We start from the raw sequence: 22739 nt of genomic DNA, 5'->3' as shown, positions 1-22739 counted from the left end.
ACGTTTTCTAGGGTTTGACAATTTCAGCGATCGATGGAGAATGACTACACTTTGTAAACCACACAAAACAATGCTATCGATAGAATCAAGTCGTTTGTTTCCAGAGATGCTCCATACACGAGAGCAATGCGAAGAGCATAATGAAAGCAGGATACTTTGTGGCAGACTTTGAGGGTGAGGTTAGGACCGTAATCCGTGAGTTATGCTGGGGTGAGTGCTGCAGCTGTGAGTGCCGCCCGCGAGTCATCTCCGGGCAAATGAGAAATGGGTTAAAAGAAATTTGGAAACCAAAAGAGAAAAGAAGCAAGCATTCGGTAAGTTTCTTTCCAGTCTCTTTTGCTGCCTAGGTGTTTGGTTTATAGCAGGGAACAGAGTTCCCAGTGGAGTCAAGTGCACTTCTGTTTAGTGTCCCGGCCACTAGGTGTTGAGGGCTGGAGGAGTGGGCGGGGCCTTAACCTGCACCTGCAGCCTCTGCAGGGTTGTGAGTGTGGGAGGCCCGGCTGCGCCAGTCTCTGGCTGGCCAGCAGGGGTCGCAGCCCCTCTGCCCAGAGCCACCAGCTGTCGGCTTGTCCTGCAGGGGCTGGGGAGTGGGAGGTGGGGCAGGGAGGGTTTTCTGCCAGTGTCGGTGGCCGGTGGCCGGTGGCCGGCTTGGGGGCTGGTGTCCTGAAGACTGTGTCTCATCTTGCAGGGCCCGCCTCCCTAGGTGGTGGCGATGGCTCTTCCTGGAGGGTATCCTGATCTCTGCTAATAGAAATATTTCTTCACGCTCTCTCGTTCTCGTGGGAAATTATGGAAAAGAGATGTCCAGGATTTTTTGAGGAACAGAACGTTGACTGCTGCACCTAAGTTTAAGGAGGGTGGGTGACCAGCTGGGCGGGAGAGCACGTCCTGTCACCAGAGCCGGTGGAAAAGTACTGCGCTGCCCCACCCACGACTGAGGCCTGGCGGGAGCTCTGGACTCTAGTGGGCAGCCGAGGAGCCTCTGTCCCCGCTTGAGCCACTGTGTTCTCCTGTAAAAGTCCATCTAGGGAGGCCTGCGGGTCCCTTTGCAGTCACTTCCCACAGCACAAGTGCCCAGAGCCTGTGTCAGGATGGCCGAGGTGTGCCCAAGTGACGCCACTTCATGGCCCCGGGTGAGGTGTCTCCGCAGGGTTAGGTCCCCGCTCCCCGGCCGGGCCGAGTGCTGCACACCCCGCTGCCCCCGCTCCTCATCTGGGTGCCTTCGTCTGGCACGGACACGGCCACTTGTGCCGCTCGTGGGCCCTGAGGGCGCCTGCTCGCTTCTCGCTCCTCTGTTTGCTGGGCTCCCTGCCATCGAGCTGGCCACCTGAACTCACGGAGGATGGTGCTGTGTGACATCCGGGACAGGAGGGGCCCGCAGGGCCTTCCCAGAGAGCGCCCCCTCACCACCCCTTCCGCAGTCCTGCTGGAGCGGTCTGCGAGGTCTGCGGGGACCCGGGCCCCTCCTCTTGTGAGGCTGCCGCCCTCCACTGGGGATCTCGGGGTCCCCCTGCCTGCCTACGCACTGCTCGAATCCGTGCCCTGTGAGCCGGGCTCCAGCCGCAGAGACCCGGGCCACCCGTCCCCGCATTCTTCGGGACTGGCTTCGGCTTGAGGGCCGCAAGGACCCCGGTCCAGACGGCATGTTGGGAGTACTGAGGACCGCACTGGGGCCAGGGTGGGCATGGGCACCCCACGGCCCTGCCTTCCCGTCTCGTTCCCACAAGGGGACATACCAGCTCAGCTGCCACTCGCATGGCCACTCAAGCGTGTCCTTCAGGGACACCTGGGGAGCTGGCCCCCTCTGCTGGGAATGGGGCGGCGGGAGTGGCTGGTGTTTTGGCGTCAGCTCTGCCCCCTCACTTTCTCCTCGCCTTGTCCGCGAGCCTCTGACCTTCGCAGAGCGGGCTCTGCTTACAGTGGCACCTCAGCGGTGGCCCTCAGCAGCCCTGAGGGCCGAGGGGGGCCCTTGCACCTCACGGAGAGATTGAGGCACCTGCATGCCCGCCTGGCCAAATGGGGATGGAGAAGAGACTCACACATGGGTTTCCCGTCTCTGATCCCCTTTCGGAGAGCATGAGGGGAGACAAGGGACATGAGTGTCACCTGCCCTAGTCCCTTTGTAACTGGGCTGAGGAGTGCAGCGGGTGGGTGGCTCAGCTGTCAGCATCCAAAGCACCGTGCGAGGGACGCCGGCTCACTGGGGCCTCTGCCGTCCGCTGTGACCGCGGGTGACGCTGATGGAGGAGGACCTCAGACGTGTCGGCCACGGCCGGGCGTTAGGGATGACGGCCTGGAGTGCACGGTGACGAGTGACTTTCAGAAGGGTAGTGACCCTTTTGCCCGGAGTGGAGCGTGCTCTTCGTGGCCGCCGGGTTCCCGAGCTCCCCAGGGCCCGGCGCGGTCTGGCCGCCCCGGTTGTTTTCGCGTCTTTGCTGAAACGTGACCCGTGGGACAGCGGGCCGAGGGAGGCCAGCGCTCGGCACCGCGGCGTCCTCAGAGGTCACGGGTGTTGTTTATTCGGAGGAGAAGCAGAGCTGCGGCGTGAGCCGTTCCGCTTCCTTCCTTCCTGGTCTCGGAACCGGGGAGGACTTTCGCGGGCCGAAGCCTGCGGCGCGGTACCGCCCGTCGCGGGGCCTCGAGAGCCTGCGGGGCAGAATGCTGCGTGCGGGCAGCACTTCGCCTCGAGAAATGCTCCTGGTTGGGCGGGGGACTTTTGTCCTGAAGCTGGCGGGCGGGGGTCGCTGACCCTCCCAAGCGGCTCCCTGGGGCCGGACTGCTTTTCTTGGCAGAATCTCCTCTTTTTCCGCTGCTTTTGTTTTCTGCTCTGTGACAGCCGAGCCGGCTCGGCTGCCAGGCGGTTGGAATAAGTGTGAGCGGAGGGACTCGTCGGGATCCAGAGCCTGAGAAAGTGAGGCCGGAGGCGGGCCGTGGAGTCCCTGCGGCCCAGGCAGTCTCCCCTGGAAACGACGGCGGCGCGTCCTCACACCCTGTGCCCTCTGCACGCCCGGAGGGGGGCGGCGGGCTGGCGGGCACGTCCCCGCGAAGCCGGCTCCCAGTGCCCCCCAGGCCCCGCTCGCTGCCCCAGGCTTCGTCTCGGCCAGCCCGGCCCGCGTCTGCTCATCGGGGCGGGGCGCTCTGTGTTTCCGGTGTTTGTGTTCAGTCCTCTGATGCCGCCGCTCGTGTTTGGGTGACGACAGCCAGAGCAGAGGCAGACAGAGCCCTGCTCTCCCGGGGCGCACGGATTCGTGCCTCTGGCTCTGTCGACTCTAGAAGGTGTCGGATGGGCCGGGACCGGGGGTTTCCTGCTTCATGGCGGGGCCGTCCTGCTGGGCCCACATCTGCCGTGGCCCCTGTCTGCCCTGCTTGTGCATGACATCCTTGTCTTTCTCCAGGAGCTTTTTGGGGGTGGCTGTCCCAGCCGCCTCACTAGGTATCCTTCGGAGGAGGACGTGGAGGCTGGGGTCACGGGCACGTGGTCTGTTAGTAGGCCGGCCCCGGGCATGCATGCCTCCTGTCCCTAAGATGGGTTTTCTCGGCTCCCTCGTTAAATTGAGGAACCGTGGAGGAGCTGGACGCTGAGCAGCGTTGCCCGCTGCCGTGGAGACCCAGCAGCCCTCACCAGGGCCAAGGGAACAGCCCTCACCCCCCGCCCACTGTCTGCGCACCGCGGTCCCAGGCTTTACTGCTGCGCGGTCCGCCAGGGGATGTCTGTGAGCTGTGCTTCCTTGTGGTCGGCAGAAAATAACTCAGCAAAATGTAATTTAAAAAAAGCAATGTTTATTATTTTTCCCAAGTTGTACATGACCAATGTTAGAGAGAGAGGGGGAGGGGAGGGGGAGGGGGAAAAACCATACAGAAGAAACCAGGACGGCTGATTCGGCCACCTGCGGGAGCGTGGCGGCCAGCCCTTGGGCGTGTGTCCTTCCAGGTCCTTCCAGTGTTTGCAGTGGCGGTCCCCTCTCCCACGTGTGGGAGTGCCCACATCGGCCCCGGGTGCTGCGATGTTTTTCATGTTTTCTAGTAAGACAGAGAGAGAAAAAGATAGGTCATGGCGGTGTTAATTTCTTTGAGTGCCACCGTGAATGGCCATTTGCCACGCAGATCCCAGCCATTGTTTTGGTTTTGCGATCGCCTTTATGTTTATTACCAGTTCTGTTGCAAAGTTTATCTTCTCTGTATTGATTTAAAAATCGACTCTTTATATAAGAGCTCTTTGTTTTTCCTTTATGTTTCAAATATTTTTCCAGCGGGTTATTTTTGTTTGTGGCTTTTGCCCTAAACAAACAGCCCCTCCGCCGCCCCCCGGGCTACAGGCCGTCCGCCCACACGGCGGGACTGGGCTCCTGCCCCACAGCCAGGAGCCACTGGGCCTTCGGACGTGAATGAGGAAGGGCTGCCAGCCCTACGTGGCAGGAAGCTGCGGTGCGTGGGGGGGCCACTCGCAGAGTCGGAGCCCCAGGCCAACAGCGGCGTCCGTGCCAGACCCCAACCTGCACTGACCCACGTGGAGCCCCAGGCAGGAAAGGAACCTGTGGACTTATTTTCCCGGGCGGGGTTCCTGGACTCCCCCGTGGGGCACATGCGGACCCCCAGCAGGGGTTCCCAGGAGAACAGCTCTCCCCAGGGACGTTGCCAGCAGAGAAGCACAGTCACGGAGGAGAACCTCCGCTAGGGGCGGGGTCAAACGGGCGACAGACCACGGACCACGCTCCAGAACCTGAGGGTGGGGACAGAGCAAAGGCTTCGGCGGGGCGAGCACTCGTCCCCTCACTGTCCAGTGAGACACAGGCAGGTGGGGGGGAAGGAATCGAGTCAGACACTCAAGGATGTGACCGTGGTGATCAGAAGCTGGCAGGCACGTCAGACAGGCTGGACACAGCCGAGGAGTGCGCCGGGGGCCGGCGGCAGAGGTGAGGGGTGCCGCGGTGAAATCGATGCCTGCGTGTGTGGAAGCGCATCCCGTCCACACAGAACCGAGGAGAGTGCATCGCGCCGGACACGTGGAATGACGGTAGCAGGTCGAAATGAAGGCGTGAAGCGAGCTGCCCGGAGGTGAGGCCGGCCAGCTGAGCGGGACGGAGGCAGCCCTCATACCCCGCAGCCAGCGGAGGAGTGTCCTGGGGATCCCCGCTCCCCGACTGCGCCCGCGCCAGAGCTGATGGTCGTGGCCCCTGGCCTCTGACGAGAGACGAGGGGCACGGGGAGGGGGGCCTTGCAGCACAGGGAGGCCACGTTTTTCTAGTCCTTTTGCCATTTTTGAGATTGGACCAGATGTAGGCTGCCCATCCATCTGTGGCATCCTTAGAGGGCAGGGGCCGGGACTGTCCCTTTCTGTCCCAAGGAAAGGCCCTCACAGGGCTGATGGCGGAACCGGCCAGGAACCCAGGTCTCCTTAGTGAATCTATTTTAATGGTCTGGTTTTTTTCTTCTTGGCTTTAGGAGGGAGGGGTGGGGCGGGTCAAGTCATCTGTGTCTTAAAATTGTCGGTCATGGTACAGATCGGGCGTTTTAGAGGTTATGGGAAGTTCTGCCCCGTCGGTGCCCAGTGCTTGTTGGTGACGTGTGCCTGTGCCTCCCTGGGCAGCCGTGCCGGGCACTGCCCCAGCCTTCCCTGTGTTTGAACGGCCGAGCATTTCCCTCCCGGTAGCCGGTGCTCATTAATAAAACGCACACGGCAGGGCCAAGCGCTTCCTGTCTCACCCTTTCTCCGGCTGAGATGATCCCCACTTCCTGGCTGCTCGAAGTTCTCCAGTTCGGGGTCTGAAATACCACGATGGGCAGACGAGGCCGAGTATTTGTGCAGTCTTTCCAAGACTCTTTTGTAGCCGCAAGATTTCCCAGGCCGGGCCGCACAGCTGGGAAAACAGCTTCTGCTTTGAGGGCACTTTCCCAGGCACAGGCTCAGGCCCCCCGCTGTTCGGCGCATAAACAGCGTCTGGTGGGACCTGCCGGGCCAGTTTCTGCGGCACAAGACCGTGGAGTTGTGAGCCTGGAGAGCATTTGGGTGCAGCTGTGACGGTGCCGCCGCGGCACATGGTGCAGAGGCGGTGGCCCGTGAAGGCTAAGCGTAAAAGTGGACGCTGGGGCCTGGCCCACCATGGACCCTCAGGTTTGGCCTGAACGGTGCTGTCTGCACCTCTGTTTGGCTCCCAGTCCTGTGCGTTCTTCAGGACTCAGCGGCCATCTGAAACCGGGCATGCCGACCCCCTGGGCCACCCTCGTGGAGTGCGAGGTCGCTGTGCAGGGCCCCACTGGGTTCAGGGGCGGGGACCGCAGTGTGTGACTGCAGGACATCAGCAGGGACCAGGAGCCTGGCAGAGGCCGGGCACGGGCCCCATGCGCAGCGTGTCCTCGGCGAGTGCCTGGGAGGGAGCCAGGAAGCAGGCCCTGAGACCCAGGTGTACGGCGCGTGTGAGGCTCGTGTGAGGCATGTGTGAGGCGGGGGCACCGCAGCCGAGCCCCCAAGCCCAGCGCCGCAGACAGACAGAGATGTGCTTCATGGTCCTGAGCGGAGGGCCCGCCGGGTGGCTGTTTTGTGGGCTGTGTGGAGACCCGGGCTTCTCACAGCTTGCCGCCCCCTGCCCCTGGGTGCCACCCCACCCCCGGGTGCTGGCCCCTGGCTGTAAGGTCAAAGGGCGCCCGCCCCCCTGCGCACTTGCGTTCTGTGGCAGGGACAGACCAGTGGCCCACGTGCCTTCATCCTGAAGGGGGAGGCTGGAAGGTGCAGACACGCCTCCACTCACACCCTGCTGGCCTGCCTCAGTGTCCCCAGTGAGGCGTGGGGACACTACGGTATCCCCGCCGGGCCACCAAGAGCCTGATGGAAACGGGCCCTGTTCTGGAGGGCAGGAAGAGGACAAGCGCTGGGCTGTCTTTGTCGTGAGCTCAGTTGCCTCGCCATCCAGCTCAGAGAAGGGCTGAGGGCTTGGTGAGCTTCGCTGGCGTGGGTCGGGTAGACTGGGCTCGGACAGGGTGACCAGGCGGCTGTGACCTTGGCACCACACTCCTCTCTGAGACTCAACACATAGGGCGGCCATGGGGTACCACAAGGGGTGTTTTAAAGTAGGTGATGTGCCTGCCACGAGCAGCAGTTCGGTGAATGACGGCTGTGTTCCTTCTGTGGCTATTGGAACGAGTCAGACACGTCCGCGTGCTCCGGGGAGGACGGCGTCCGTGCGCGCGGAGCCTGAGCGGTCTGCTGAGTTAGTCTTTGTCTGCAGTGACACATTAGGAAGCGGGCGACTCAGCATTCTGAGTGTGGAGCCAAAACCTCCCGGAAGCCACCTGCGCCCCCTTACTAGCTCTGCGGCCCGAGGCGGGGGACACCTCTGTGCTCCAGCATCACAGCCGTGAAGTGCAGGTGATCACGGCCCCGTCTCAGGTGCCAGGAAGGGACATGAGGCTCAGCCTCGTGCGTCGCGCCTGGTCTCCCAGCGAGTGAGATGCAGCCTGAGGCGCACGCCGGGCCGAGCTCCGTCGTCATCCCATCGGCAGGTGCCTGCGCTGCACCCCGCTCCGGTTTGTGCGGCGACGGCCTGCTCAGCCCCAGACCTTCCGAGGTGACCAAATTTTGTGTGCTAAGATGTCATTCTGGGGACGACGGGTATCACCTGACAGCTGGGGTTTCCGTAGCTGGGCGGAGTGAGTGAGCCCTGTCGTCTGCCAGCAGGCTCGGGTGGTTTCCCGGGCAGCGGCTTCCCTTCCAGCCCCCCACCTGAAGGACCCTTCAAGCAGAGGGTGGCGCCTGCGCCCGGCCCAGTGTGGACGCTCATTTTTGCCACACAGGCCGAAATGTTGTCATTGCCCCAAACGACTGACTTCCGGTCAGTCGTGAGCACAGAGAGCCGGGGACGTGCCGGCTGCGCTGCGACATGGTTCTGCTTCTGGAACGTCTTATTTTGACAGCCACTTGAGTGCCCCTGCCAGCAGCAGAGTGTTGTCACCTTCTCTGTGGAGATGTCTGTCCACCTCGCCAGACTGAGTGGGCTGAGGACTCCCTGAGGGCAGGCTCAGGGGACCCCAGGCCAGTCGAGATGTGGATGACACGCGGGGCGTGTGGGTGAGCACGTGTGGGTGTGCGCATGCGTGTCTGCTCGTCTGTGCACCTGTGTGTGTGTTGGTGCGTCTGCACGCATGCGCACATGTGTTCCCACCCTCCCGGAGCAGCCTGGCCCTCGGCGCTGTCCCCAGGCGGGAGTCGGGCTCTGCCTGTCTCCGTGGGTGTGGCTCCCGACCTCCAGCCCCAGCTGCGTCTCGCTGTGCCGGGGCCCTGCCGGCACCTGTGTCCCGCGGGCCAGCCCTGGCCAGGGCAAGAAGCAGGTTTTGCTAAACAGTGCCGTGTCCCGGGGGTCTGCTGGTGCCGGACACATGATCCGCCAGATGCATGTGTCCCGTTCTCCCCCGTGATGGGTTGCCGCCAGCATGTCTGAACAGGGAGTGTGACAAGGCAGGAGGCCAGAGACGCCGCGCCTCTGAATCGAGTGTCTCTGCAGCCTGTCCTGCAGGACAGGGAGCCTGACAGGGCCTGTCCCTCCTCGCTGTCTGCACCGCCCCAGCTCCCACACTGCCGTCCCCACAGGGCCATCTGAGAGTGCCTGCCTGGGGGCACTTGGACTTGGCAGGGTTCTCAAAGGACACTCATCTTGTGAGTTGGAGCAGCATCTCATCGTACACTTTCAGCTCTCGATGTTTACCTATTTGGCAGGGTGAACCTGACAGAAGGCAAAGGTGCTTCTGTGTGTGCAGGTCGGGGCCGGGCCTCGTCCTGACTGTCCTCCCCGCCCGTGCCCACTGCCGCCCCCTCGGACTGTCCTACCTCCCCGTGCCCACTGCCGTTCCCAGCCTCAGGGCCACTGCCGCCCCCTCTGATGGTTGCAGCTGCAGATGGCCTCCTGAACTCCAGATTTGAGACCCATAAGAGACCCCGCGTCTCACTGGAATGCCCGGCTGTGGACCCCGAACCGTACTGTGCAAAGCCCAGGCCCTGTTCTCCCCGGGGAGCAGTGGCAGCACCGTCACTCCAGCTGCTCAGGCCAAAGCCTTGTATTCACTTTTTTTCTTTTATTGTGGTAAAATACACAAGACATAAAATTAGCCACGTCGGCCATTGTAAGTGTTCAGCTCAGGGGCAGTAAGCGCGTTCACACAGTTATATGGCCGTCAGCATGGCCATCTCCAGAACTTTCCATCTTCCCACATGGAGACTGTCCCCTTGAAACACTGACTCCACCCTCCCCCCGGGCCCCGGGCCCCCTCCCTCCGCGTCCTGTCTCTGTGACTGGCTCCTCCGGGGCCTCGCGTAGGTGGGTCGCACAGTGCGCCCTTCTCCTTGGTTTACCCTTGGCTCCCTTTCTCTCGCGTCTGTGTCCAGTCCGTGAGGGATCGGGTTGGTGCCGTCCCCCCTGACCTGCCGTCACGCCCACTCTGGGCCAGCCCCTCACCTGATCCCCCACGCAGCCTCCCCCGGTCTCTGCTTCCGCCCCCGCGCCGTGGGCAGTCAGCGCTGGGGGACAGAGTCGCAGAGTCACGTCCTGTCCTGCCCAGAGCTCCCGGCTGCCTCCTGCCTTCGTGTGGTCATCACGGTTCAGACGCAGACTTCTTTCTCACTCACCTCTCCGGCGCCTCTGTCTCCTTCCACGCACGGGCCCAGGAGACCCTGGCCCGGGTCCCTGGGACTCACATCGCGAGATGTTCTGTCAGGTGCTTTTTCCACATCCGTTGTTCTGATCGTGGGAATTTTCCTTAGCTTATCCACTGCGGCGCATCACCCTGATCCACACGTGCCGCCTGAGCCAGCCTCGTGCCTGGACTGGGCCCCGTGTGGTCACGGTGTGCGATAGCTTTTATCTGAGCTGCACCCCACTTGCCGATGTTTCCTTGAGAATTTTTGCATCTCGATTCACGAGGGGGACTGGCCCGTAGCTCTCTCTTTCTTGTACGGCCTCTGGTTTCAAATCACATTATTTACTGTTAATTATTCTTTAAATGTTTGGTAGAATTTGCCAGTGAAACCATCTGGGCCTGGAGACTTATTTTTCAGGAATTTTTAAATTATGAATTCGATTTCCTCAATCATTATAATGCTGTTCAAAGTATCTGTCACGTGGGTTGTGTTGTAAAGTTTGTGCTTTGTGAGGACTTGGTGTATTTAAGTTCCCTTTTATACTTTCATGTTGCGTGCAGATACTTTCGGCTTTGACATCTGTTCCTTTAAACACGATGAGCATGGTTGTTTGAAGATCTGCGTTTTACGTTCCAGCGTGGAGTCTGTGAGTTTGATTCTGCGTCTGCTGTGTCTGCCGTTTAGTTTATGCAGCTGCTTCTGTCACTGTGTACCAGGCTATCTTTGACTCTGACCTGGTCACTGCTAGAGAATTACTTAGGGCGTTTCCAAGGCCTGGGATGGCGGTGTCCCCTGCAGGAAGCCCATATTGGCTCTTGCCAGGTGTCGGGTGCCACCAGTGGGGTGCCTCCAGTGGGTGCCACCAGTGCCTCAGGCCTTGTCCCAAGCTCCTGGTTGCTCCACACCCACAGACTGTGTCTCTGCTTCCCTGTCACCAGGCAGCCTTTTGTGCCTTAGCACCAAGGGCGTCTGTGCTCTAGTCTGCTGTAAATACATGTGTGCACACGTGTGTGCATATGCACCCGTGCACGTGGGGGCCGGGGTAAAGTTGATATGGAGGCTCGGGTTGGCTGTACATTGGGTGCAGCCCCAGAGAGCAGCTCTTCTGGGTTCTCGCTCACTGAGGGGAGCGCAGCGTGGACGCTGGTGGCACTGGCACTCAGTCACTTACCTCCCCTATTTCGAGTTTTCTCCTAGAAATAGTCTGGGAGCTCCCCGTCCTTTGCGGTTTTCCATGCTTTTACGGTGTGGAATTTGACGTCGGAACCCCTGACATAGTTTCCGCTGCTGTCAGGGTGGGCTGATTGGGGTTGGAAGTGACCTCAGCGACTTCCTATGGATTTGGGGGATCGTCCTGAGGCCAGGTCTTCCCGCACGGGGACAGCACGTAGTCACTACAACAGTAGTCACTCTGGGGGAGAGCTCTGCCCCGTGGCTTTGAGGACAAGGACCTTCTTTCTGCGTTTTGCTGTGCGGAGAGACCGGCTCAGCCGGGCACCGGCCGATGTTTCTTGGGAGAACGAAGATGAAACTAATGGCCTGAGTCAGGGGCCCGCGGGCGCTCTCTTCCTTCCTGGGAGAGTTGCATTTTTGAGTGAGCAAAGGCAAGCGCCGTGTTGTTGCTAAACACGGACTGTTCTGAGCAGGGCTGCGTCTTAAGACTGATGGGCGCTATCTTAAGTAAGATAGTTTGTTGAAGCAGTTTATCGTGACTTCCTATGGGACTCACCTGTATTCCGGGGTGAGGCTGAGGTTTGGGGCCCACGCAGTGCCCTGTTGGAGGTGCCGCGGGGACGGAGACAGACAGGCGGGACAGGCGGCCGCTGGGGGTGGACCAGGAAGCGGGCGGTGGGCGAGCTCGGGAGCAGCTGTCCAGGCTGGGCGGGTGGAGGCGGGAAGGAAGGAGACTTGGTGCGGGAATCCTTCCATGTGGGGGCATTCCGGCTCTGCAGGACCCGCGCCCTTGGGAGGTGGGGTGCCAGGGCCTCCCCAGCCCTCCCACAGCTGACCTCCCACGATGTGGCTGGCGCTGCAGTGGGGCCTGACACTCTGCTGGCTTGCGTTCCTTTGGCTTTTAAATCCTTGTTCCCAGGCCAGATGCCCCACCCACTGGACGGTGGCAAAATCAGATCAACACAGCGGCTGGTACTTTCCTGGGTGTGTGACGGCTAAGGCTGCAGCCCGTGCACACTCACCCGCCTGCCCGAGTGTTTGTGTGTAGACTCAGGCACCGCTGTGGGATGCCCCAGCCTTTTATGGGGCGCTCCCAGGCCTCGTGTTCCTGGACGCAGGCCATGTGTCTGTCTGGTGCTCCTGGAGCAGCAGCGGGGCCACACCTAGTCGTCTAAGGGCCCGCCCTGCTCCGATGGACAGGCCTCCTGCCTTGTCCGGGGCCCTCCCCAGCCTGTGGGCTTGCTGACTGTCTTTCCAGGGGTTGTGGGCTGTGCCTGTGGCGGGATGCATCAGGGCACTCAAAATGTCTTCGAACGGGAGGCTGAGGGTGCACGACAGCAGGGACGCAGCTCCCCCCTCCTCCCTTCCCCCTGCCGCCCATGACCCGCCATGACCCCCCCTCCCCCGCCCACCTCAGCTCCAGGAGGCAGTGAGCTGCTACATGGGCCCTGGGGTGGCCTCCGGAAGATGCTCAGCGAGTTTTTCTCAGTCCATCATTTAGTTCAAGAAGTGAATGCTTTTTGTCCCCAGACTTTCTCAGTGGCCGTGGACGGGAGCGGGCAGTGGGAAAGCCCTGCTGTGCCGACATCTCAGTGACCTGAGCGGGGGCCCGGCCGTCTGTGCACCTGCTGCTCGCGTCAACGGGCGCCCCGTCTCCGGGTCCAGCGCTTCATCTAGCCCAGGCAGGACAGGCTCTCCTTCCGGAGTCCTGAGCAGACGCCCGGTGAAGGTGCCCCGGCACAGGACACAGTAAGCGAGGTGACGGCGTGTCCACTTCCTTTCCGTACTGGCGCCGTTACAGCGATGCCTGGAAAGTCAGCCGAGGCGAACAGCAGCCCGAGCCAGGCGCTGGCCAGCGCGCAGGTCCCCTCAGGCCCTGGCGGAACCCTCGGGGCGGGCTGGCCCGCACGCCCGTGTGGGCCTCCCAGGGCGAGTGCTGTGCGTCGGGCTGTGGTGTCCATCAGGTTTCTTGTTCTCTATTTTTAATTTAAAAGCATATCAAAAGATACCCCAGATCATTAGTTCCTACGTGGAAAGAAATTAAAGCTTGAATTTCTGGGCAGTAAGTGAGGGGGAAACTTTGAGTAGAGGACTTGCGGTCACTGTTAGAAGGTGGCTCCTGGGGCCCCAGATGGCTGAGACCTCTTCGTTTTCAGTGGGTCGCGGCTGCGAGTGAAGCGCTGGCACGGGCCACCCACTCCCTCCATGGGGACAACGAGCCTGTCACACAGTGGCATCTCCCTGAAAGCTGATGTTTCGCATCCAGGCAGGGAAGGCGGGCTGCGCACAGTCCTGGGCGCTTTCTTTTTAAACGGTATCTTTATTGAGATACAATTTACCCTAAATTCGTCCTTTTAAAGTGTGTGCCTAAGTGGTTTTTAGATGTTCACACTTAGGTAACCATCACTGCTATCTTAAATTTTCTGGCCCCACTCTCCTCCCCGCTAAGACCCCGTCCCCACGAGCAGCCCTTCCCGCTCCCCCTCCCCGCCCCCCCGGCCCGGGCACCATCTGCTTCCGGTCTCTGGACGCGGGTCGTGCGACGTGCCCTCCCGCCCTGGCTCATTTGACACTTGAACCCGTCACTTGGCCTGTGCGTGGCCCCCTGCGGCCTGGCTTCTCCAGCAGGCCACCCTCTCACTTGCGCCCGCCTCCGGGGCCGCATCCCTGAGCGCTCCCTGGCCTGGGCGGTCCCACCTTTCCGTTTCAGGATGGCAACATTTTGGCTGAGTCTTAGCTCCCTGTCCCCTCCAGGGTTTTCCCGTTTCCCCGATTAGGTTCAGGTCGCCCTCCCAGGTGAGACGCGGGGACCTGGTGCCCTCCTCTCGGTCCACGTTGGGACGCCCCTCAGGCGGGCTCACGTGGCAGGCCAGGGCCACGCTGCCCTGTGCTGTGCGGTCCGTCTCGCCCGTGTGACGCAGGGCCGGGGAAGGGAGACGCAAAGCTCGGCAGCGTGCTATTCTTTGTTGGTGGCCCTGGGTTAGCCTGCATTTGGGGTCCCTGCCCGTCCCGGCTTCCCTGGGACAGTTGGAGGAGGACAGCTCTGCTCCGGCACACCCCTGTCACCGGTCAGCAGCCGCATCTGCCGCGGCCAGACCCCACCTGCTCATTCGTCCGTGCGTGCCTGCGTTGGGTTTATGTCGTTGCTTTTCCGTGTGTTTGTCACTGGCGTGGACTCTGTCACATGCAGGCCTGGCCCACTCCCAGTTGGCACTTTTCAGGAGGCAGGTGTTCTATGGGGGGCGCGCCGTGCCCAGAGCCCCAGTGGGGTATGCGACCTCGGCCGGCTCTCTGCCAGGCGGGAGCTCTGGGTCTCGGGGTAAAGAGACAGGCGGAGGCCCCAGCGCAGCCCCGGGCTCGGTAAGCGTCCCTCGTGTCCAGCCAGGCCCTCTGCCTGGTCCTGGCCCCCCTGGAGGCCCCGCTCTTCTGCTGCCCATCTGCGGACCCCTGGAGCAGCTCTGCCCCGCATTTGCCGGTCAGGAAATGGGCTGTGAGGCCAGGGGCAGGGGCTGTGTCCAGCGCTGTTTGACCTGTACCTTGGGCAAGTGCCAACCAAAAGAGGCCTTGTGGTGAGGCGGTTTGGATGCTGGGGGTGGCCGACGAGGGCAAGGCTGGCGTTTTCAGTCTCAAAGCAGCGTGTGTCGTGGGCGAGGACAGGTCTGTCTCGTGGGATCTCACAGGCGGACCCCCAGGTGGAGCTTCCTGTGCTGCAGGCCGGGAAAGGGCTCACGAGCGTCCCAAACGGTCACATGGGGGCCTGCCTGGGAGGTGTGAGGTCCCCGTGCTTGACCGTGCTCCCTGCCCAGAGACGCCTGGAGGGCACTTGTGTCCTGCCTCCCACCGCTCTGAGGCACCTGGGAAAGGTTCGGGCGGTGACCGTGACTGGCCTCTGGACGCCCCCGGCACCCAGCTCTGTGTGGTTTCTGCGGGCCTGCGGTCGCCCGTTGGGTACAGGGGCTGCCGAGGCCGTGGGGGAGGGCCCGTCAGTGGCGTGGTGCCTGCCGTGTCGCTGCCGTCTGGGGTCCCCAGCGGCTCTGAGCTCCACGGCAGCAGGGTCTGTCTGAGCGAAGGGGCAGGACGGCCCCCTGGACCTGCTCGGTGGAAGGCTCAGAGACGGGGCTTTGTTCTCTGATGCGCTGGCCGTCTCCCCCCACTTAGTGGTGTCCCCGTCACCGCGGATGAGGATGAGGATGGTGACCGCGTCTCTGAACCCTTGTGTGTAGGCAGGTGCTCGATGCTGGAGCGCCAGGCTGTGCCCGCCTCCCGTGATGGCGTTGCCAGTGCCGAGGTCAGAAGGGGCCCCGGTCACCAGCACTCCCCTTGGAAGCTGACCCCGTCGGGGTCGCGGGCCCGTGCGTGGGCGCCGCCCGCTGCTCTGACCGGGCCGCGTGCTGACGGCAGAGCCATTAAGGAGCAGGGGAAGGGGCGCGCAGGGAGACATCTCGCCCCCCGCAACAAAGCAAGGGTGTAGATGTGGCCGTCCTACCGTTTATCGACTTGGTGGCTTGGGATGATTCGGAGTGGCAGGGGGAAGGGCTGTCTCCCTAGGGAGCGGCTCAGGCACCCAGGTCGCCTGCTTGCGCTCACCTCAGCTGGACCAGATGGGGGTGTGGGGGTGGTCTGCCCCTGGCAAGCCCCTCGCCACGCCCGCCTGTGGTGGGTCCCACGTGCACGGCGCTGGCCCTGTTGGGGGCGTCGGGAGAGGTCTGGTTCCTGGATGCAGTCGCGCTGCTCAGACTGAAGTGGCTCGTCCCTGTCAGGAAACCGCCCTGGGAAGAGCCTCGATGAGAGGGGGGCCCTGGGGGGGCCTCTGCACACCTCAGAGTGACGGGAGCCCACGGCCTGATGCTCCATCCCTGCTCACGCCCCTGCAGATGCCGTGGCTCTGCCGACAACCAGAGCCTTCTAGAAAAGTGAGGGCATGGGGCCCATCTGCAGGAGGACAGATGGCTGTGCAGCAACTTGCAGATGCCCTGGAGGTGGCGGTGTCACAGGGCCGGGCTACGTGCTGGCCCCACATACTGGCCCCATCAGCTGCGTCCCCCCTTGAGGCCCTGAGACCCCTACTGATACCCCCAATGAGACCCCCAATGAGACCCCCACCGAGGAACCACTTAGAATATCGGAAAGAACCAGCACGTGACTGTGTTTCATTGAGGAAGGCTGAGCGATGCTGTAATCATTAGCTCTTTCTGTACAGTCAGTGAGAACTGTTTACACTGTCCCCGCCCCCCGTGCCGCGGTGCCCCAGCCTCACCGCACACCGGTGTGGGCGTGGAGAGGCCATAAACAAACAGCGTCTGGGTCGGCGTCTCGGATTGCTCACAGCCTGTCACTGGAGAGGAGCCTCTGCATTTCAGGTGGCCTGAGGACACAGGTGTGACTCACCAGGTGCCAGCGAGGTGGTTGTCCCAAAAGGAGAAGGGTGCTCCGCACACTTCCTCTCTCCCCTGAACCCACGGCACTCTGTCCGCAGTCCCGTGAGGGGACCACTGTGCCCAGTGCAAGCCCGCGAGGGGACCGCCGCGCCCGGTGCAGGCCAAGCGGAGCGTGTTTTCCTCCAAGGTGGCAGACTTGCCGCCTAGAAGCCAAGACAGTCCCTGCAAAGCGCCCTCCTTTGTCTCCTGCTGGGAGATGCCATCCGTGCAGAGAGGATGGGAGAGCCACGCGGGTACCCAGGACCCCCCGTCAGCCCCTGGCCTGCGCTCGTGAGCAGGGCCTGCCACAGCCTTGTGCGGGAGCAGCGTGGGGCCTGGGTGGCTAGCGAGGGTGCCTGAGCCAGCGCTGCCTGCCTGGGGGGGAGTGGCATGGTGGCACCCTGACCCCGCCCTCTGTCCCCGGCGCCCTCGGGGCGGTGCCTGTCTACACCGCAGGGCTGAGCCTCACCTCCGACTGCTCCGTGCTGTCTGGGAGGGCCGCCTTCAGGGCAGCATGACAGAGACGATTCAGAGCTGACATGTTTGTTTTCTGCTCGATGTACAGCCTCAGTTTGTCCCTGAAGGTCTCCCCGAGGAAGCTGTAGATGAGGGGGTTCAGGCAGCTGTTGGAGAAAGCCGCGAGGTTGACGATGTGGCCCACGAGGGGGTAGGCGTGGCGGAAAGACTGCTGGCAGGGCGCGGCCCCCGGCTGCGCACGCTGCAGGAGCTGGACGCTGATGAAGACGTTCTCGGGCAGCCAGCAGACGAAGAAGACCAGGACCACGGCCAGGATCATGCGCAGGGCCTTCTGCCTCCGGGGGCGCAGATCGCGGTGCCTGTGAGCCTTGACCAGCGCCCGCACGATGAGCGAGTAGCAGAGGCCGATAATGGCGAAGGGGATGATGAAGCCCAGGGTGACCTCCAGCCACTGGATCTCCCTGACGTCGGCGAAGCAGAAGCAGACGTCGCCGGTGTGCTGCAGGTGCACGGCGGTGAAGGGCACCAAGGTGGCAGAGATCGAGGCCATCCAGATGAGGCCGCAGCTCAGCCGGGCGTGCTGCTTCGTGCGGAACGGGCCACAGCGCATGGCCTTGGCCAGGGCCAGGTAGCGGTCGAAGCTCATCCACGTGAGGAAGAAGACGCTGCTGTACATGTTGACCTGCAGGAAGAGGGACATGAACGTGCAGAGCGCGGTGACGTCATAGTACTGCTCGTGCAGGTTGAACACCTCCACCAGAGAGTCGGCCACCAGGATGAGGTCGGCCGCCGCCAGGTTGATGAAGTACAGGTCGGGGATGGCCATCTTGTCCCGGAAGCTGATGTTCACCACCAGGATCAGGATGTTGCCCACGAAGCCGATGGGGAAGAGGAAGACGGTGTAGAGGCAGGACAGGAAGAGGCCGAGGGCGTAGTGCTGCTGCTCCGTGTGGTTGGCCAGGGCCGCACCGCCCAGCGCCTGCGGCAGCTGGAGCGCCACGGGGGTGCCGTTGTGGATGCCGAGGCTCGTCTCCATGCCAGAGGCAGGCGCTCGGAGTCACAGCCACGTCCCCTCCACGCGCGACGCTCAGAGTTCTCCGCAGGGCTCACCGAGATCCGTCTTAAGCCACAGCCCCATCCTCAGAAAGGAGGGTGCCGCTCTTGGAAGTGAGCCAGACGGATGTGAAACCAGGGCTGTCACTGGTAGGTGCCCTGGTGGTCCGGGTCTGCTTGGCACAGTCGAGCTGAGGGTAGGGTCACTGGTGTGTGCGCCAAGAGCAGCCAGCGTGCGTCTCTGCCCGGCCCAGCCGCTGCGTCCACGCCGCTTCTCCCTCTGGGCACCTGGGGGGCAGGGGGGCAGCGTTAGTCCTCACGTTAGGGCCGCAGGGCTTTCTGACGAGGCCCCGTGGTGGTCGCTGAGCATCTCGGACAGAAGCGCGAGATGCAGAGAATGCCCGTGTCTTCCCCACGGGCTCCCGGAGCTGCTGGAGACGGACAGCGAGCCCCCCTCGCACCCTGCAGATGCCTTTTTTTTTTTTTTAAGTAGTCGAATAGCAGGCTTATGAGGCAACACGGATATTGGGCTTGGAGATCTTAGGAAAACTACTGTTTGTCAGCAGAGGAAATGGAGTTGATCTCAGCAGTTGTTGGACGCAAAGGAGGGGGGAACCTGGCTTTTCTGAATGATAGTGGGTCCAGGACCTTGTGGGAATTGGAACAGAATCTTTTCTCTTGTAAGAAAACGGTAAAAGAAATCTAGCTTGTTTGCTAATCCCAGTGCTAAGTTCGGATGGTGAAGATGAAACTTTTTTCATGATATGGAAGGAAAAAGCAAAGGACTAAAGATAGTAACTGCTTTCGAAAATGATATTGAAATTTTATTCAGATGTTCTGACAAATCTTTGTAAAGCCTAACGTTTTCGTAATGCCGATTGTAACGGGGAAAGTCGGCGACCTAGCAAGTGGGTCAGGGACGCCGCCCTTCGCCCGCTCCTGCTGGGGCTGGCGTGGGGCTGGCGTGGGGCTGGAAAGCAAAGGACTAAAGATAGTAACTGCTTTCGAAAATGATATTGAAATTTTATTCAGATGTTCTGACAAATCTTTGTAAAGCCTAACGTTTTCGTAATGCCGATTGTAACGGGGAAAGTCGGCGACCTAGCAAGTGGGTCAGGGATGCCGCCCTTCGCCCGCTCCTGCCGGGGCTGGCGTGGGGCAGGCGTGTGGCCGCCGCCTACGGTGAGGCGCGTCCGCTCCGCCCAGACGGGGCCCCGGGCTGCGTCTCCGAGCTCCGCAGAAGTGCCCCGTGGCGTCAGCCAGGGTCGGTGGGCAGCGCTGTGGTATTTGGGCGGTCTCAACCGAGGAGTGGGGTGCTCCTGGAACCAAAGACACCCTACCCTGCCCAGGACGGCCCCCCAGAGAGGGATCCAGCCCAGAGCCAGAGAAACCCGGAGCAAACGCCTCGTTGCCCTGAAACGAGTTCGAATTGTTTTCCCTGGGGAGCTTTTGTTTTATCCTGAAAGGTCATTAGGAATCATTTTCAAAGTCTCGCCAAGACCGGATTAGGCGTTTATCGGCCAGTTGCTTGAAAATACCACTTTAAAAAAGAGGAAAAGTGAAAAAGGTTATCACAGCCCTGGTGCCAGTTACTATTTTAAAGTGCTCAACACCCTTTGCTTAGCTGGGGTCGGTAAATTCGATTTTAGGAGTATTTTCTTTAACGCCTCAGTGTTTAACGTCTTGTTAAAAACTGCACAGACTGTTTCGCTCTTTACATGCAGAAATTCTAGAAGGTTTGGACTGCGTTTCAGAGGATCGCTTGAAGGCGGGTGGAACCCAGCCGAGGCACCTGTTGCCCCCCGTCGCGGGGAATGGAATGCAGCCTCACCCCTTCCCGTGCCCACGGGGTCTTTGCTCCTTGGCAAGAACTGACAGTGGGCTCGGGGAAAGGAATGGGGACTTAGTCCCAAACCCACTGCTGACGCAGCATCCTCGTGAGAGCTGGCCGTGAATGCCTGACAACAAGGCCAATGAGTGTTCAGCCGCTCGGTGGCGTTTTTTCGGATGTCCCCATCTAGGAGAACACGCGTTTTTGTCATATCTCCAGGGCGTGTGTCCATGAAGGACCGTCTGTCTAGCCGTGACTGCGTGGAGGGTGACTAAGGGCTGGGCCATGAGGCGGAGCGGGGTCGTCTGTCTCTCAGTGAGACCTGCCCTTGCTTGGACAAAGGACAATAGAATGCTGGACGATGGTGTTTTTGGCCGCGCTGTGGAAAGAGCCCGCGTCCTGGCCCCCACTGCTGCGGCCTCGCCGAGACTGTCCGAGCAGAGCTGGCTGTCTTCACATGGAGCTGGAAGCCAGGACCCCCCCACCCCACCGCCACAGAGGTGCGCAGCTGACCCACGCCCGCGCCCAGCTGTGAGCCCCAGCGAGCTGCCCTCGGGTGAGGGCCCACTACGGCACCAACCCACAGCAGGACCGAGAGCCCAGGACACACTCACCTGCGCCACGGCCGGCTTCCACTCGGTGTCACCTCGCAGCAGACCCCTCCTGTCCTCAGCGGGCTGCTTGGCCAGCCCCAGGGAGTGTGCTCATGGCAGCCTGGCCATACGGGTGGGACTCAGCGTCTGCGACTCAGCGTCTGTGAGCTTGCCATCGAGGAAGCGAAAACCTCCCTGTCATTGTCACTAGCAGCCAAGGCAGGGTGCCCGCAGCCAGCAGGCTTTATAGGCTCCCCAGGGCCGCCCGCCCCTCCTGCGTGGATGGCCTGGACTGCCTCCTAGGAAGACCGCCATTAACCATTTTTTTGCTGGCCCTTTTTCTCCCACACTGTCTCATGAGCTCAGTTCCACTAAACACTTTGACAGAAGCTTCCAGTTTACTACTCTTCTTCACCCACTGATGAATGTCCTTTTAGGTTTGAAAGGTCTGTGAAGAGGTCTTGTTTACCCTTCAGATGATAACCTGTCATTTGTCGAAACTTAAATACTTTTGTTTTTTTTTTTAGCAACTGACTGGCTTTTAAAACTAAAGAGTGAATTTCCCACACGTTAGAGAGTGGCATGTGAATTACACACAGGAAGTTTCACCTGGGAATTTTGCAAGAGATTCACAAAGAAATTTAAACCCAAGAGATAGGGATTTTGGCAAATAAATGAGGAATGGGTTGTTTCCCTGCTGTCAGGATTAGCCGCGTCTCGGCTCGCCCCTTCCCTGTGCCCCTCAGCCCACCCGCATGCGCCCGTCTTGCAGTGCAGGTGTTGGGGACAGTCCCGAGAGGCCACCTCCTCACATGGCGCCCCGCCTCCTTGCCCAGCGTCTGCCCCTGCGAGGTCAGGACAGCAGGTGCGGCCCCTAGGGCCCCACCTGCTGCTGGTTGGCATCTTGACATCGTCCTGGAGAAGGGCTGGGGGTGGGGGTAGGCCACTGTCCCCGGACGTGCGCGGTCTGGGCCCGCCGTGCACAGCTGCTCGCAGAATTAGCAGTTTCCTAAGCTTCGCATCTGAATTGTTGCCACACTCCTCCTGGTGTCCCTTTGCCTTCTGGCTTTGGAAGCTGTGAGGCTGGATCCGAGCGACCTCCGTGTCGAATGGGAGTAAAGCAAGCTGCCACCACGCCGACGGCACAGGCCGCGCTCCCGGTCCCCGAGCACGGGCCAGTCGCAGCCTTGAGCTGAGGCACGGGGGACGGGCCGAGCCGTGAGCTCCCTTTCAGGACAGGCGCATTGCAGGCGAGCCTGGAGGCCTCCGGGTGACGGCGACTCACCACGGCGGGGCCTGCGTTTTGGGGAGCACACACATAGTTTTCAACAGAGAATTCTGTGTTAAATTTTTTACAGGAAAACACTAACATTCAGGGTTCTTTCCAGCCTTAGCATCCAGCCCCGATTCTGATACGGCAGCTTCTGAAACACCTGCGTGACACGCAACCTGAGTGCGGCCGGTTTGATTTCAGACGCGTTTTTGGCCGGCTGCGACTCGCCATGGTTTCAGCACCAAAAATGCCTGAGCCACCATTTTGAAAGGAATGAGTCATGAGAAAGTGCAACTTCCTCTTCAGTTAAATAAATAAATAAAATAGAACCCGAACCTTGAAATAGCCAAACATGTCGCGTAAAAATAGCCGCTGGCCGCTCACGCATGCTGGCCCGGGCGTCCCCGCGGCCCACGGCTCCGGGCGGCCCTGGACACCTTTGCAGTCCCACTGGACGTGCCTCGGGATGCGTGCACCCGAGTGCCCAAGGCTTGGGGTCACTTGAATTGGGGCTGCAGGTCTTGGGGTCTCGCCATCTCATTAGTGCGCCGGATGGTAGAGTGACCTGTCAGCTCCCACGTGACCAGTCAGAATAAGGACAGGACCCCGGTTTAGGAATTTTGGTCCACCGAGCCCTAGCCAGTACTGGCGTGAGCGTGGACAGATGGCGCACACCAGCTTCTGCCCTGGGGAGGGGCCGTCCAGTTCCCATGGATGTTTATGCATGGAATGTTCTGGAATGTCAGGCGAAGACCGGATCCCGACCCCACCTTAAGTGGTCCCCAAGCTCTGTCCACAGGAAGTGGCTTCCGCCCCGCCTCCCGCAGTCTGATTTGCCTTTACGCTAAAGTCCCCCTTGGGCGTCCTTCGGGACAAAGGGCCCGCCCGCACGGGACAGCCACAGCTCCGTGTGCTCTGTGCTCTGTCCACCCCACTGCTCCCCCTGGCTCTGTCCTGGGAACTGTCCTCCGTGTGTCCTGACCGCCGCAGGGCCAGGGGCGACTGAGTCAGAGCCACGCGGGACCACGGGGGGTGGGGTGGGTTCTGGGCGCATGGACGTTGTGGCAGACAGGTGTCTCACAGTCCAGTCTCATCAGCCAGACCTCCTCCATGCCTCACGTTGGGCGTGTGCTTAAAGAAAGGGCCCTCCCGCCCAAGAGAAGCGTGAGAACCGCCGATTTGTATTCTGGGGGCTGGTTCTAAGGTCACCCCTGTAGCTGACACGCGTGGGAACTCAGTGGGGTCAGATTCTCCGGGCCCCTCCTGAGTCGGCCACTTCTCCGAAGAGCCCCACGCG

General features: G+C 61.3%; 1 protein-coding gene across 1 annotated transcript; it reads right to left on the bottom strand.

Annotated features, from left to right (window-relative positions):
- Window positions 1-10654: 10654 nt before the first annotated feature.
- On the bottom strand, window positions 10655-17749 carry GPER1 (G protein-coupled estrogen receptor 1; the record flags this gene model as incomplete). The annotated part of the gene is made up of 2 exons (XM_025049555.1): window positions 10655-16163; window positions 16685-17749. Coding segments are annotated over 2 exons (1074 nt in total), but the record flags the coding sequence as incomplete, so codon positions are not given.
- Between the last annotated feature and the right edge of the window lie 4990 nt (window positions 17750-22739).

Source organism: Pteropus alecto, unplaced genomic scaffold (genome assembly GCF_000325575.1).
Source record: "Pteropus alecto unplaced genomic scaffold, ASM32557v1 scaffold56, whole genome shotgun sequence".
NCBI classification, from domain to species: Eukaryota; Metazoa; Chordata; class Mammalia; order Chiroptera; family Pteropodidae; genus Pteropus; species Pteropus alecto.
Note: the sequence above shows the minus strand (reverse complement) of the source record. Positions and strands in the feature narration are given on the sequence as shown.